A 14,212-nucleotide genomic window follows, 5' to 3' on the forward strand; every position below is an offset into this window, starting at 1 on the left:
TACGATTTGCTATTGAACACACCGATTTCGCTACTGCCGTCGCTTGCTTGTGAGCAAATCCCCTCCCGCCATGGAGTCCTTCCATGGGACGGCCACCACAACGGCCACCAACACCCCAAGGCCTGGCACCCCAGAAAGCGACCCCATCGAACCTGTGCATCGACAGAACCCATTCGCTTCACCTTATGCATCCATGCCAGCATCAACTATGGCATCTTCTACTGCCATTCAAGCACTCCCACCACCGAGATACTTTCACTCTCGCCGAATAAACAAAGAAGAAGTGGAAAAGCCTTGGTTGGAGAAGAAGGATCCGAAAGAGAAATGGGTGACCATAATTCCAATCATTGGCATTTTCATCGGTCTTGCACTTTCCGCATTCCTGATCTACGAAGGTCTGCAGACCGTCCAAAACCACACTTACTGCCCAGTCCTCGATGACGACTTCTCTGCTGGGCTCAATGGCAAAGTTTGGACAAAGGAGGTCGAAGTGGGAGGCTTTGGGTGAGATACCATATGCATAGTTCTTGTCCATCCTGTCGCTAACGCAAACCCCGCAGCAATGGCCAATTCGAGATGACTACGAACACAGACGAGAACGCATTCGTCCAGGATGGAATGCTCGTAATCAAGCCGAGTCTACAAGACGAGAAATTGGTTGAGTCCAACAACGTAATCAACCTTCTCAAGGATGGCATTTGCTCTTCTGATCTCTGGTCCAACTGTGTGGCCGTGACCAATACCACAAACGGAACGATCGTCAACCCCGTCAAGTCCGCTCGCATCAGCACCAAGAAAGGCGCTAGCATCAAGTTCGGTCGTGTTGAGGTTGTCGCCGAGCTACCAGCGGGAGACTGGTTGTGGCCTGCAATCTGGATGTTGCCGGTCAACGACACCTACGGGCCGTGGCCAAATTCCGGCGAAATTGACATCATGGAATCCCGTGGCAACAACTACTCCTACCCACAAGGCGGCAACAATATTGTCTCTTCGGCATTGCACTGGGGTCCGGATGCAGCAAATGATGCCTGGTGGCAAAACAACGTCAAGCGTGAATCGCTGCACACCACATACTCCGCAGGCTTCCACACATTTGGCTTGGAATGGAGCGAGAAGTACATTTTCACCTACATCGACACACGTCTCCTACAGGTCCTCTACACCAACTTCAACAAGCCTTTCTGGCAAAAGGGTGATTTCCCCGCCTCGGATTCGAACGGGACCAGACTCGTCGACCCGTGGAGCCAGACAGGCCGTGACAGCACTCCCTTCGATCAGGACTTTTACTTGATTCTCAATGTCGCCGTTGGAGGTACGAACGGCTGGTTCGACGACGGCGTCGCAGGCAAGCCTTGGGTCGATGCTTCGGACACTGCCAAGCATGACTTCTGGAACGCACGTGACCAGTGGTACCCAACATGGGAGAAGCAAGGACAAATGAACATCAAGAGTGTTAAGATGTGGCAGCAGCAGGGCTACAATGGTTGCTAGAATTTCCTTCATTGAGTCGCATGGGCGTTTTTGGTGGGACAATGCAAGTCATGCAGGGTAGATGAGCCTTTGGTTGTAAAGCTACGAGAATATGAGTGAGAACCAATCTAGAGGATAGGATGCAGCGCCATCGGTCAACTAATTCGTTAAGTCGGTCTGGCAGTGTCAAATGAGAATTGACTACTGCATCTTCACATGTCGATGGAATGACTTTTTTGGCATTGCTGCATGTCTGAAGTGGAGTTCCAGGCCCACCAGCATGAAGCAGTATGCACATTGCTTCCGCGTCTCGTTGCGTGGAGTCAGGTCAAGGCTCACAGGATTCTTTTTCTTCTTCTTGAAAAGGATATTTCTTGGCCTCAGTGCTCTGCCCCATCCGCGAAAGCCTGCCATATGCAGTCAAGCTATGATTCCCCCGAACCTCCCAGCTGCTCAGCTCGCGTATGAGAGCAGAGTAGGCCGACGACATTCTTACTCGGAATACCATCACAAACGGACTTTGCCTCCAGCGAGCGCGCTTAAATCATGTTTGGAGAAAGGCAAGTAGCTTGTCGATTTTGGCGTTGCCCACAGAAGCATGTCGTCTTTCCCCGCATCACCCGTAGCGATCTTGTCCAGATCTATGCCTTCCTTCCTCAACGGAACCTTGTTCTGTTTATTATTGTGCATGGGCGTTGGACTCTGGATCAAGCGGAGGAAGATCGGCACTGCGTACCCAGGCAGGCCTTTCCTCGCATGTGCTAATAGTCCTGCGAAGTCAAAGGTAGCCCGGTCTTGAGGTAGAATGAACACTGCAGCACAGCCTGCCCTGCCATCGTGTCCAGGAACTTCGACTCCGTAGACGTTTGCCTCGACAATGCCCGGGAATCGGCCAAGCACCTCAGCTACTTCCGCAGTCGAAACATTCTCGGACTTCCATCTATACGTGTCGCCCAATCGATCCATGAAATACCAACGCCCGTCCGCATCACGACGCAGGGCGTCTCCCGTCCGGTAGTACAGATCGCCTTTCTTAAACACATCACGCTCAAAGCGTTTTTGGGTTGCATCTGGATTGTTCCAATATCCAACAAAGTCCTTCTCAGTCTGGCAGGCAATGATGATTTCGCCGCCTTCCTCGTACGGCGTCCGCCGAGCAAAGCCGGTCTTTGGATCTCGCCAGATTGTGTCGCCTCGCTCGTAGTCAATTTGGACCGGAATTATCTTATTGCGTAGAAGCCACCTCTGTATCGCTCCATGATGACCAACATGCGCAGCGTGGAATTGCCCTCGACAAACATTCAGCAGAGATAACATGCCTTCTGTAGAATTGAAGAACTCATTGACCACAGGAATGTTAAAACGCTCCTGTCAAGCCCAATCGCTTGGAGTCAGCGGATATTCCGGTCATTAACGACATGTGCCTGGACTCACCTGAAATCTCAGCCAGATGTCGGGCCTCATACCGTTGCCATACATCGCTTTCAGCTTATGATCCTTGTCAAGCGGTGACGGAGGTGCAGCTAGCAGGTAGCGAGCTGTTTCGCCAACATACACAAAAGCATTGGCTTCGGAATCGTGTACGTCCTTCCAAAAATTGCGCACGCTGAACTTCCGCCCGATGGCCAAAGTCACGCCGCTCATCATGCAGCCCATTGCAACCGTGCAGCCAGTGCCATGGTAGAAGGGCATGCAGTCATACCACACGTCTCCCGGACGGAGCCCCGTTGATCGCAGTCGTGGAGAGGTCAGACCGTGATGTGCGACAGTTGGGAACGCACACGCTTTTGGAAGACCTGTAGTCCCGCTCGTGAAGAAGATGAAGAGTGGATGACCAGGGGTGACCTCCTGCCTGTACTCGTGGCCCAGTTGAGTTGTATCCTTGCTCAGGATCTTGCTCTTCGTAGCAGCATCCAGAACGATTACGCGTATGTTCAGTGCTTCGATCTGCTGCCTGATAGGTTCTATGCGATCACGACAGCCGTCATCATCTTCGACCAACAGTACCTTGCCGTTGGCTACTTTCAGGCAGTGAAGCAAGCCATCGCCGCCCAAGTTGTAATTCATCATAGCCAGGCCAGAGCCTATGGCCCAGCTGCCGAGCATGCTGACTACAAAATCGGGCGAGTTCATCAAGTAACTGCCCACTAACTCGCCAGGTCTGACACCATTCTCAAGCAAGAATCGGCCGAGTTGCGTAGCATTTGAGAGCACGTCTGTCCAGCTATGAATCGTTGGTTGATGCCCAGGCTCTGTTCGGTACCATATGCAAGGCCCATCCTTTCTCAAACGTGCCTGTTCTTCAAATGTATACCATGCCGACCTCTTGTTTTGCTTGGCTGCGGTGCCATTTCAAATCAGCTTCGTCGCACAGCATCGTGGCTTGCGAGCGACCAACCTCGCCGTTCGGCTGTCTTGCGGACCTCTCGCTGTTCTCGAAGTGTAGCAACGTCTTTCGCGATGTGGAATTTGGCATCGATGTAAGCTGCGGCCGCAGTCGCGCCAGCAATGGCAATGCCAGTCGCTGATGTACATCATTCATCAGCTAATGTGTGGCAGCTTGTTGGACTGCAGGTGGATGTACTCACTTGCATTCAATGCCATGACGCCGTCTCAAGCCAAAACTGTGGGGAGGAATGCCATGCAGAGACTGCCAGAGAAGACTGGCTGTGTGCAGGATGGTACTCTGATAATCTAACTTATACACTCACTCACTCAGGGCCTATCGATGTCATGAACGCTGCGAGGCGTGTCTGCGTCTGCGCCTGCGTCTGCTTCGTATCGGTTGATGGTACGGAGGACCTCGGGGAACTGCGGTACGGTGTCCGTGTGCGGCAGTTTCGCTCGGCGTTCGTCAGCAAAACTAGGATTCTCAGTAGCCCAGGGATTCTTTACACAAAATGCGTCTGTGCCACAGTGCCAACTTATTATGCAAAGCGTATTTGACTCTCGGAGAGCACTGACGGTTGTCTGTGACATTCTTCCAGACTGGAACATTTTGAGCTCGCTGCTGCCCATCACGCACGTGCAGCAGGGCTCACGATAGCTGCGCGACAGCTGAACTCGAGACCTAAGTTGGACGAGGCGGCTCATCCTTTGGCCATGCCATCAGCGCTGTCTCACATGTAGGCTCTACAGCATGGGTTTCTGCTGATTGTTATTGTTCAGCGGGCTGCCTTTAAAAGACGCTTCTCTCACGCAGGACGCAAGGACTTGAAGCCCCTCGCAATCCATCACTCGGGACGCTACCTCTACCATTGAGAATGGGTCTCGACGAAAAGCCAGGTGTGATCCTCGTCCACGGAGCGTGGCACACACCCGCCCACTACTCGAACGTGAAACGCATATTAGAAGGCCAGGCTTACCAAGTGGAGGCGCCTCAATCTCCTTCTTCCAGTACGGTTGCTGTCGAGAGTCCTCTGGCGAAGGATGTTGAGACCATCATTAAGTCCATCGACAAAATTGCGTCGACGGGAAAGGACGTCGTCGTTGTTATGCATAGCTATGGTGGCATCTGTGGAAGCGAGGCTGTCGCCGAATTTATGGAACATCATAAGGCTCACGCTGACAGTCAATACGGCACAATCATTCATCTCCTGTACATCAGCGCATTCATCTTGCCGAAAGGTCGACACCTGATAGAGGATGGGAATACCTCGTGAGCATGCCAGCCCTGCTTAGTCCTTCATCTCTACTGACCAGTTTTCGCCAGACATGTGATGTACATTGATGAGAGTACGTCTTCCAGGAGCAAACCTCGAGGCATACAATTCTATACCATACTCCAGGACTGCCAATTGACTTGCCTCAGATGGCCTGGCGCACCACCTCGAGCCATATCATCGGTTTTACAACACCACACCCGTAGACAAAGCTCACAAGGCAATTCAAATTCTCAAGGCTCAAGCGATAGAGAGCTTCGCGACCAAGACTCAATGGAGGGGATGGGCCGACTATGACATTCCTGTAACTTATCTCGCCGCCAAGCAAGATAAAGCTCTTGTGTATGATCCGGACCTCCTCAAATTCTCGACAAGATTGAAGGAAGCTGGCGTGCGCGACCTTGCAACACCAGTAAGTCCGATGGCTTCAAGGCGCACCTCATTTTTGTGTCTTTTGCTGACCTTGTACCCTTCGCTTTTCGTAGGTACTTGATTGCGATCATACGCCCTGGCTTTCGGCTGAGTCTGAGTTCATGGCCATTCTCGAAGGTGTGCTAAAGAAGCCTGGCCCCTCTGCTGTTGTTGGATAAAGTGCAAAGGATGCATCGGGACAGAGGTTGTGTCATCCAATGGACGAGAATGGTGTCGATGTCCTGTATATCGAGACATTGAATTTACTGCATGCTGCATTGATCAATCTAGGTCTATCCGTCCAGTCCTAGCTCTTCCATCATATTATCTATCTTGGCGAGTAATATCTTGTAGTTCTGTGCATCCTGCTGGAATTCATCGCCCGCAATGTCGCCGTCTAATGTGCGTACAACGCCTCCTTCTATCAATTCCAGATCTGTCGGGAGCTGTTCCTGCCTAGGCATATCTTCCGAGGTCACATCAACGCCTTCGTCGTCCTCTTCGTCTGGCTTCGCGTGTCCCGCAAGTTCGTCATTCATGGATTCATCCATCATTTCGTCAATTCCAGAGTCTTCGAAGCGTAGTCTGCGAAATGTCAAAACGAGGCATTCTTCTTACGACCAAGAATCAGAGCACTTACCTGAATCTTTCGCTGAGATAGTAGCGGATATCATCAACGAGCTCAACTGTGTCCGTCTCTTGACGCGCGTGAACTCGCGCCGCAGACTCCCTTACTAACTCCTTGAACTCTGGCTCGTCAATATATCGCTCTAGCCTGTGGGCTATGAATCTGGCTGCAAACTCTTCAAGACGCTGGACTCGCATATCCCACCCAGCGCGAAGGACATCATAAATGTCAATCACATCTTCGACATCAACATCGCCCCTTGGATTTTCGGCCTCAACAACACTGGCGCTACCGTTGCCCAACGTGCTGATGAGCAGTGCCGCTCTCTGCTTCAGCTTCTCAATAAACAGCATGTCGGCGGCCTGCAGCACTTCTAATGCTATTGTCAAAGGGAAATCAGCCTGATCGGTATAGAGGAAGGTCAGAATGATCTTGAGAACTTCGGGTGAGCAATCAACAGGCACAATTCGAAGGTGTTTCGACTCCTGGCCTTCGCGAAATGGCGATGCAAACATGGTGGCGAAGACCTCAGACCGCAATAGCATAGCTCGATGACAAGGGAAGAGCACCGAGCGCTTCGGCTTCCGTTGTCGTGAAGGAGACCGTGAAGCCTGGTTTTGGAAGTGTCCTATCGGGACGCCATCGACAGGCCCGTCAGCTCGTCGCACAGTCCCAGTCGCATCAGCGGGTTCCTCGCTTTCCTCACTATCTTCGTCATCGGCACGAAGTAGAACATCCGCAAATATACCATTGTCTCGATCCCACTTGACGCCATCTGCTTTGTCGCTGTCCACGGTCATCTTGTTTTGCAGAACATTGCTCTTGAACCATTGCTCAACCTGACCCCGACCTCTGGAAACTTCTTCCTGTCTTCTTTGCCTCGCTTGTCGCCTGTCGCCCGAAGCCAAGATATCCTGAAAGAGCTGCTGAATCTCCAATTGACGGCTGAGCTTATCGATACCGGTCAGGATAATTTGCGCCTCCTCGCCGTCACCCAAGTCTGCGCCAACTTCACCCATGTAGAGGTATCGGATACAAATGTCAAATGCCTGAGGAGCAATGTTGTTTGATAGCTTCCAGTGTGTGGTCTCGGGAGCGGCAGCAAGCTTCTGCGCAAAGTAAGGACTGCGTGCGGCGAGCACAAACTTGTTCAATTCGAAGTTGTCTTCGCCGGCCTGCACCGTGATGTCGGCTGTTTTCGGCGTTTCCCTCGTGAGTAGACTCGTGATGTGCGCAGCCCATGGCTGTAGAGGGTCAGTCGACTTGCTATAATCGTATTGGAGCAGCAGATTCCTGATTCGATCGTTTAACGCATTGTAGAGGCATCTTTCGCCTTGGAAAGTGTCTCGTTCGCAGAGCGCACCCTGCTCAAGCAGCATTTGCGCAACTTCATAATGGCCACAGAGGCTCGCCTACCTATCGCATCAGCATCAGCTCTGAGCAAGACATCACCCATATAGCGAGGAAAAGGAGCCGACTCACAAGGATTAGTGGCGTGTAATCGTAGGCGTCTCGCGCATTGATATTAATGCCCGTACTGATGGCCTCTTGACACGCCTTGAGATCTCCTCGCCGGCACGCCTCACAGAATTTCCTAAACTCGTCGCTGGAGTCTAATGGATTCTCTTCCTTCAGGCGACCTGCCGAGATCTCCTTCTTCTCGTCATACAGGGCCTTCTCGATCTGATGTTTTCCCAGGATCGTGCCAGCCATCTCGTTGGAGGGGATTAGATGTGCCTAGGGAGTTACAAGGTCCGACAGCGGATGTGCAGTCTGCAGAGGTTCACATCTTCAAAGTTCAAATTGAAGAAGCGCAAGCGTATAAGTGAACGATTGACGCGGTGCGGCGGTGGTCCGCCACACGAATGGACCCTGGTGGCTGAGACGGATGCCGCATGACTGTTGGCCTGTCAACCAAGCTCGAGCTCCAGATCAACACCGGGACAGCGCGGCTTCATCATCACCAGCTGCCATTCGAGCTCCACCACCGCACCGCACCGCACCGCTACGAAGCACTTACTACCGACAGCAGAGATTGCTGCACTGGGGGATCGTTTGGACGTTCGAGTGCTCTTTTGTCTAACATTGTACCTTGCACATGTACCCACTGTACACACAGAGCACCTCGTTAATGCTCAACATACTACTCTAGTCCTTTCTTTCATACATTCAGTCCTTCACTACCACCCGGCATAACCCGACATAGAACACCACACGCCGAGCAAAACCATACAGCAAACATGGCCTCCGACCTCGACTACGATGTGCTGGAGAAGATTGGCCAAGGAAGCTTTGGCATCATCCGAAAAGTCAGACGCAAGGCAGATGGACAGGTTATATGCCGCAAGGAGATCTCCTACACGCGCATGTCCGAGCGGGAGAAGGAACAGCTACACGCAGAATTACGCATCCTCGAAAGCCTGCGACATCCCAACATTGTGCAGTACTACCACCGACAGCACCTAAAAGCGTCTCATGACTTGCACTTATACATGGAGTATTGTGGCAACGGCGATCTCGGCGGATACATCCGAAAGCTGAAAGAGAGGAACAAGATGGCGGACGAGGAGTTCGTATGGACGATATTTGCGCAACTTGTCGGAGCGCTTTATCGCTGCCACTATGGCGAGGACCCACCGCCAGCTGGGAAAGAGGGTAACGTGCGGAAGGGCAAAGCGCTTGTGAGCAAGCAGGGCCACACCGTCATCTTGCACCGCGATCTCAAGCCGGAGAATGGTAAGCTTCTTTCGCTACGGCCATTGATCGATAATTTGCTAACGATTCAGTGTTCTTGGGTGAGAACAACAGCGTGAAGCTGGGAGATTTCGGGCTGTCCAAGATCATCGCTGCGCACGACTTTGCGAGCACGTACGTGGGCACACCATTCTATATGAGTCCAGAAATCTGTGCAGCAGAGCGTTACTCACACCATTCTGACATCTGGTCCCTGGGATGCATCATTTACGAACTTGCGACTAGAAATGTGCCTTTCGAGGCACGCAGCCATATGGAGCTGGTGTTGAAGATCAAGAAAGGCTACATCAAGCCTCTTCCGCCGCAGTACAGCCAAGACCTGTCGGATGCAATTGCGTGGTGCTTGAAGACCGATCCACGTCAACGACCAGATTGTGCGCAACTATTGACTGTCGCCAATATCAAGGTTGCCCGAACCAAGCTGGAACAGCAAACAGCACTTGGCCAATTCGACAAGGTGCAGGCTGAACGCGACTCTGCCCTGAACAAGCTTGCTGCGGCGCAGAGGCAGGTGCAGGAGCTGCAGGCAGAGATTGCCAAGTTGCGAGAATCGAACAAAAAGGTCGAGATGGAGTGGCATGCGCGAGCAACCTTGGCTATCGATCAAAAGGTTCACGAGGCATCGGAAAAGAGCAGGGTTGAATTACTGGCCCAATTCGAGACGGCCGTTGAGCAACGAGCAGAGGAGAAGCTGTCTCTGCATCTTGCGTCTTTGCCAGCTAGCCACAGCTCTCGGTCGAGCGATGCATCGGTACACGTGCGGTCCAGCACTCCACCGCCAGCCAAGAGAGATCATTCTGCTTTTACGTCTTTCTCGAGCAGGCTGCCAGAGACTGATGCGTCATCATTGCCAGACCTCGACGAATCGCAGATTGAGCAGGAGCTGACGTCCCTTTCGCTCGGAGACATCGCTGCAGAAGAGCCTGACGAAGTGTCACCACTCGCACGCCGAACAAAGGCTCCACCGAAGAAGACTGCACGTAAGCCAATGATGCGCGCAAAGACATTTGCCAACTGCAATTTGCATGTGAGAGACTCTCCGATGGACGTCCACATGGCGGATCCAAGTCCCATGCGCGCAGAGTTCAAGAACTTAGGACTGTCGCCCCGTCGGAATGGCGCGCAGGAGCGCCTTACGGCTGAGCCTCTGAAGAGAAACATTTTCTCCGTGGCCGCTGAGAAAGAGAACAGACCACCCATTCGCGGTCGCACGCTGGTCGAACTGTCGCAAAGCCCGGCCAAATGGAATGCAAACGTGCACGGCGAGGAAATGCCAAGTCCATTCGTCAAGAAGCGATGACCGGACATTTGCACGAGTACATACATCCCGTAGTCGAATTTCCTTATCCGGCGTCGGTTGGTTAGAATGGATGATGGTTGGGAAGCATTTTCGGCAAGGCGCACAGGACGATGTTATGATGGGTGGGATTCGTACTCGCTCGCATAGTGCTCCGAATTTGGAATCGTTTGTGCTGCGCAGCACTTCTTGAAGAAGAAATTCAGCTTAGCACTCACACACAGATCTCGTGCCAGTCTCTCACACTTCGCGACCCTGTCCCGACCAACAGCAGACCACCGTGGCTATTTGGTACGATAACGACAAGCCTATGCCGGCATTACTACACTAAAGCTCATCATCCTGGTCTCCGACGAAGCCCGTACCGAAGTCATCCGAATCGTTAAGCACAATAGCATCTTCCTTCTCTTTACCCGTACCCTTCTTTGCTCGTTTCTCTCTTATCTCATCAACCTTCGTACTAAAGGATCTTAGAGCCGCATTGCCTAGCTCTTCTTTGTCTAATATCTAATGCTCGATCTGTACGCTATAGGAGTAGTATCGAACTATTCTTACTTTGCGCTTCTAGCCTACCCGATTCTCCCTCGTCTTCGCCTATTTACTTGCTATAAGGTTCTAGTCAAGGTCGGCTATAAGCAATAAGTTCGCTTCGACTATATTATAGCTACGCTTAGCTACGCTTATAGAGTAGACGAGAATGTCTACGCCCGACGTCTAGGAGCGATTGAACTCTACGATTAATTCTGTTCGCTAGCTAGCGTCCTTAGGCACCCTAGAGTTAAAAAGCTGCGAATTTAGACTAGCCTTCTTGCACGCCTAGATAGAAGTGTTAGTATATTACTTCAATTCTTATTTACGAAGGTAGAGCTTACTAGATTAATAGTGTAAGCTACTACGTTAGAATAGCTTATTACTACGGCCTTCCGGCCCTTATTATCTTTAACGGTGTTAGCCGTCTGCTTCTTAAGCTCCGAGATAATATCCTTAATATATAGGCTTTCTATAAGCTCGTTAAGGAAGTGAGTATATAGGTCCTTATCGGGCTTAAAAAGCTAGCCGAAAGACTTAATCTCCTTTATCGTAAAGTCTATTTCCTACTCCTTAGTAGACAACGGCGCGTAGCCTTTGCGCTCTAGATTATTGTTCCTTGCCTTAATGAACTTGTTAAGGGCCTTGCTATAGTTCTTCCGTACCTAGTCGCTTATCCGAGTCGGCAAGGTAAGGCCGCGCTTATCTTTAGATAGCAGAGTCGATAGGGTAGTTCTAATTCGTATCCTATAAGAGCCGAGGAAAAATTGCTACTACGCTTTACCCTTGCCGTTAATCTTTCCTATACGGATCTTCTAGTTAATGCTCCGCTTTAGCTTTTCTACCTAATCATTCAATTCGTTAATTATATCCTAAGGTAGCTTAATGTTCTTTAGCTCCTTATTTGCATTATCTAATAGTCGTATCTTCTATTAGGGTTTTTTTGCGTTAAACGGCTAGACCGTTTTGTATATCCGTAGTATAAGAAACTCCCTTAATACTAGTATAAGTAAGTCGGCTATTAGGGTGTTAGGTTCCTTAATAGAACCCTTTTTCTAAGGCTCTCCGCTTAAAGCTTTCTCGTAGCGACCGATAATCCTCTTAAAGCCCTCGCCTAGAGGCTTACTTCTGAACTCGTTCTATGCTTTAAAGTCCTTCTAGTAGCTAGATTCGGATCGCCCCCTGTTATTACGGCGAGCTAAGGCGTCGAAGACTCTAAACTATTCAATTATCGGCTTCTACGTTCTAGTAATTAGGGTACCTATTACGAAATATACCGCACATTTCGTATTATAGTTTACGCTTAGCTTGCGAAGCGTACTTATGCTATTCGTGTATATTCTATGCTCCTCGTTAGCCTCGTCTATTGCGATAGCTCTAACTAGAAGAGTGTTATAGGACGCGGTTCTCTACTCGATCGAGCCGTTTACGTAAGGCTCGCCTAGTTAGGTCCTCTTATACTATACGCTCTTAACAGAGCAGTTCTAGCTCTCGTAGAATACGTGCAAACGACCCTTTAGTACGAATACGAGCTTCTTATATAGACCGAGAGGCGCCTTAGTAATGATTGGATTTTGCGTAGAGCCCGGATAGCTAACTCCTTTCGGGTATTTATCTACCTTAGGAGCAGCGACGCGATCAGGCCTAAAGCCTATTACGTCTGCCCTTTTTAGGATCTTAATACTATCCATTTCCTCTTTCGTATTGTCTATATTAGGCGGGTTGAAGTTGTATAGTTTAATACCTAGCTCCTTAAAGTCCGTATAAGCGAGGAATTTCTTAATAGTATCGGGTTTCAAACCGGTAGTTAGGTACAGAACTATAATGCCCTTGCGAAGCCTAAACCTACGCTATAGGTCGCGCTGCTCGTATCTATAGGGGATAGAGAACTTGTTCGTAGATAGGCATTCAAGTTGCGAATTTTCCGTATCCTATAGAAGGTGTTTCTCTACATCATTTCTGTTTTCAGCGTAGTCTTTAAGCATATCGGTAATCTACTTATAAAAAACAAAGATTATAAGTTACTCTATAGTCTTGCCGAGACCTATAATGTCGCCTAAGATTCCTCCGGCTTCTCGAGTATGCTACGGTCGGCAGAATATAAGCTAAGCAGCTCCGAACACTTAGTAGGCGTATAGCTTTATCTTGAAGCCCGTTAGGGCGATAGGTGTTTCGGGATCTATAAAAAGATTAGGCGACAGGCGTAGATAGAGGCAGATGCGTTTAACGTACTCGTGCGTTATCTACTCTAGCTCGGTAGTATAACTCTAATTGAGATCCCCTAACTAGGTTTGCTTAATACGGTCGAGGAGCTATTAATAGGTTTGACTTAGAATATACGGGGTCGACTCTGCCTACTCCTCTAGGTCGTCCGGCTCCGGAGTGTCCGTATCTACATTAACGATAGGCCTAGCGCGTCTAGCAGTCCTGCTATCTCTTACAGGCTCCGATTTAGTATTAGAGTCGCGCCGCCTAGTACGAGCATAAGGATCCCGTATACGTTTACTACTACCTAATCCTCTTCGGTTTCTCGTTAGACTATTACTAAGACCCCTACTTAATCTATACATTTGTATCGACTTGTTATTTATAGAACGCTAAGAACCTAAAGCATTTAGATGACTTTCTAGAGGAGTAAAGATCCTGCGTAAAGCTGCCGGCGCGGCAGTATCTATAGTCGACTCTTAACTATTTTCCTTAAGTCTAGAACCTTAAGGCTTCTCTTGAGGATTCTCTTAAGCATTCTTTTAAGCATTCTTTTAAGCATTCTCTTAATGATTCTCTTAATAATTCTCTTGATGATTCTCTTAATAATTCTCTTAAGGCGTAGAGGGCACGGCTAGAGCATTCGGCGCGGTAGCGTCTATAGTCGATCCTTAACTATTTTCCTTAAGTCTAGAACCTTTAGGATTCTCTTAAGCATTCTCTTAAGCATTCTCTTAAGCATTCTCTTAAGCATTCTCTTAAGCATTCTCTTAAGCATTCTCTTAAGCATTCTCTTAAGCATTCTCTTAAGCATTCTCTTAAGCCGTAGAGGGCACGGCTAGAGCATTCGGCGCGGTAGCGTTTCTAGTCGACGTATAACTGTGTACATTAAGTCTAGAACCTTGAGCCTGCTATAAAGATACCGGCGTAGGGGCAGGCGGTGACTTAGGATCTCTAAGCCGAATCCTAGGTAGAGCTGTACTAAATAGAAAGAGGGGCTTATCTATAGGCGACGGTGTCGATACCCTCGAGGATAGAGGGATACTAACTGCGGCGCTGCGTAGGAGTTGGCTAGATTAGAGACCTAGCCGCTATCGGCGCTGCTTATAACGACGTTGCTATATCTCTAGGCTAAATAGTAGCTTCTCTCTTAGCTATAAGTCTTCCGACTCTACTAAAGCTATAGCAGTTATAGCGATTGGACTGCTCGCATTCGTTTTCCGCTTCTTCTCGATATGCCTATTAATGTCTCGACTA

The 14,212-nt window shown here is 49.8% G+C and overlaps 5 protein-coding genes across 5 annotated transcripts; 3 read left to right on the plus strand and 2 right to left on the minus strand.

Annotated features, from left to right (window-relative positions):
* Positions 1–13: 13 nt before the first annotated feature.
* MYCFIDRAFT_149024 (glycoside hydrolase family 16 protein) lies at positions 14–1,491 on the plus strand (the record flags this gene model as incomplete). The annotated part of the gene is made up of 2 exons (XM_007923244.1): positions 14–504; positions 561–1,491. Exons 1-2 carry the CDS (start codon positions 71–73, stop codon positions 1,489–1,491), a joined length of 1,365 nt encoding a protein of 454 aa, XP_007921435.1. The 5' UTR covers positions 14–70.
* A 180-nt stretch (positions 1,492–1,671) lies between these two features.
* On the minus strand, positions 1,672–4,074 carry MYCFIDRAFT_185079 (uncharacterized protein; the record flags this gene model as incomplete). Its single annotated transcript, XM_007923245.1, has 5 exons — positions 1,672–1,877; positions 2,091–2,838; positions 2,905–3,809; positions 3,869–3,994; positions 4,059–4,074. 5 exons carry the CDS (start codon positions 4,072–4,074, stop codon positions 1,672–1,674), a joined length of 2,001 nt encoding a protein of 666 aa, XP_007921436.1.
* A 659-nt stretch (positions 4,075–4,733) lies between these two features.
* On the plus strand, positions 4,734–5,722 carry MYCFIDRAFT_192553 (uncharacterized protein; the record flags this gene model as incomplete). Its single annotated transcript, XM_007923246.1, has 4 exons — positions 4,734–5,128; positions 5,183–5,205; positions 5,339–5,544; positions 5,618–5,722. 4 exons carry the CDS (start codon positions 4,734–4,736, stop codon positions 5,720–5,722), a joined length of 729 nt encoding a protein of 242 aa, XP_007921437.1.
* Positions 5,723–5,836: 114 nt separating this feature from the next.
* MYCFIDRAFT_28264 (uncharacterized protein) lies at positions 5,837–7,884 on the minus strand (the record flags this gene model as incomplete). Its single annotated transcript, XM_007921665.1, has 4 exons — positions 5,837–6,128; positions 6,184–6,746; positions 6,819–7,583; positions 7,654–7,884. 4 exons carry the CDS (start codon positions 7,882–7,884, stop codon positions 5,837–5,839), a joined length of 1,851 nt encoding a protein of 616 aa, XP_007919856.1.
* Positions 7,885–8,411: 527 nt separating this feature from the next.
* On the plus strand, positions 8,412–9,619 carry MYCFIDRAFT_26823 (uncharacterized protein; the record flags this gene model as incomplete). The annotated part of the gene is made up of 2 exons (XM_007921591.1): positions 8,412–8,907; positions 8,958–9,619. Coding segments are annotated over 2 exons (1,158 nt in total), but the record flags the coding sequence as incomplete, so codon positions are not given.
* Positions 9,620–14,212: the final 4,593 nt, after the last annotated feature.

Source organism: Pseudocercospora fijiensis (assembly GCF_000340215.1).
Source record: "Pseudocercospora fijiensis CIRAD86 unplaced genomic scaffold MYCFIscaffold_1, whole genome shotgun sequence".
Classification (NCBI taxonomy): Eukaryota; Fungi; Ascomycota; class Dothideomycetes; order Mycosphaerellales; family Mycosphaerellaceae; genus Pseudocercospora; species Pseudocercospora fijiensis.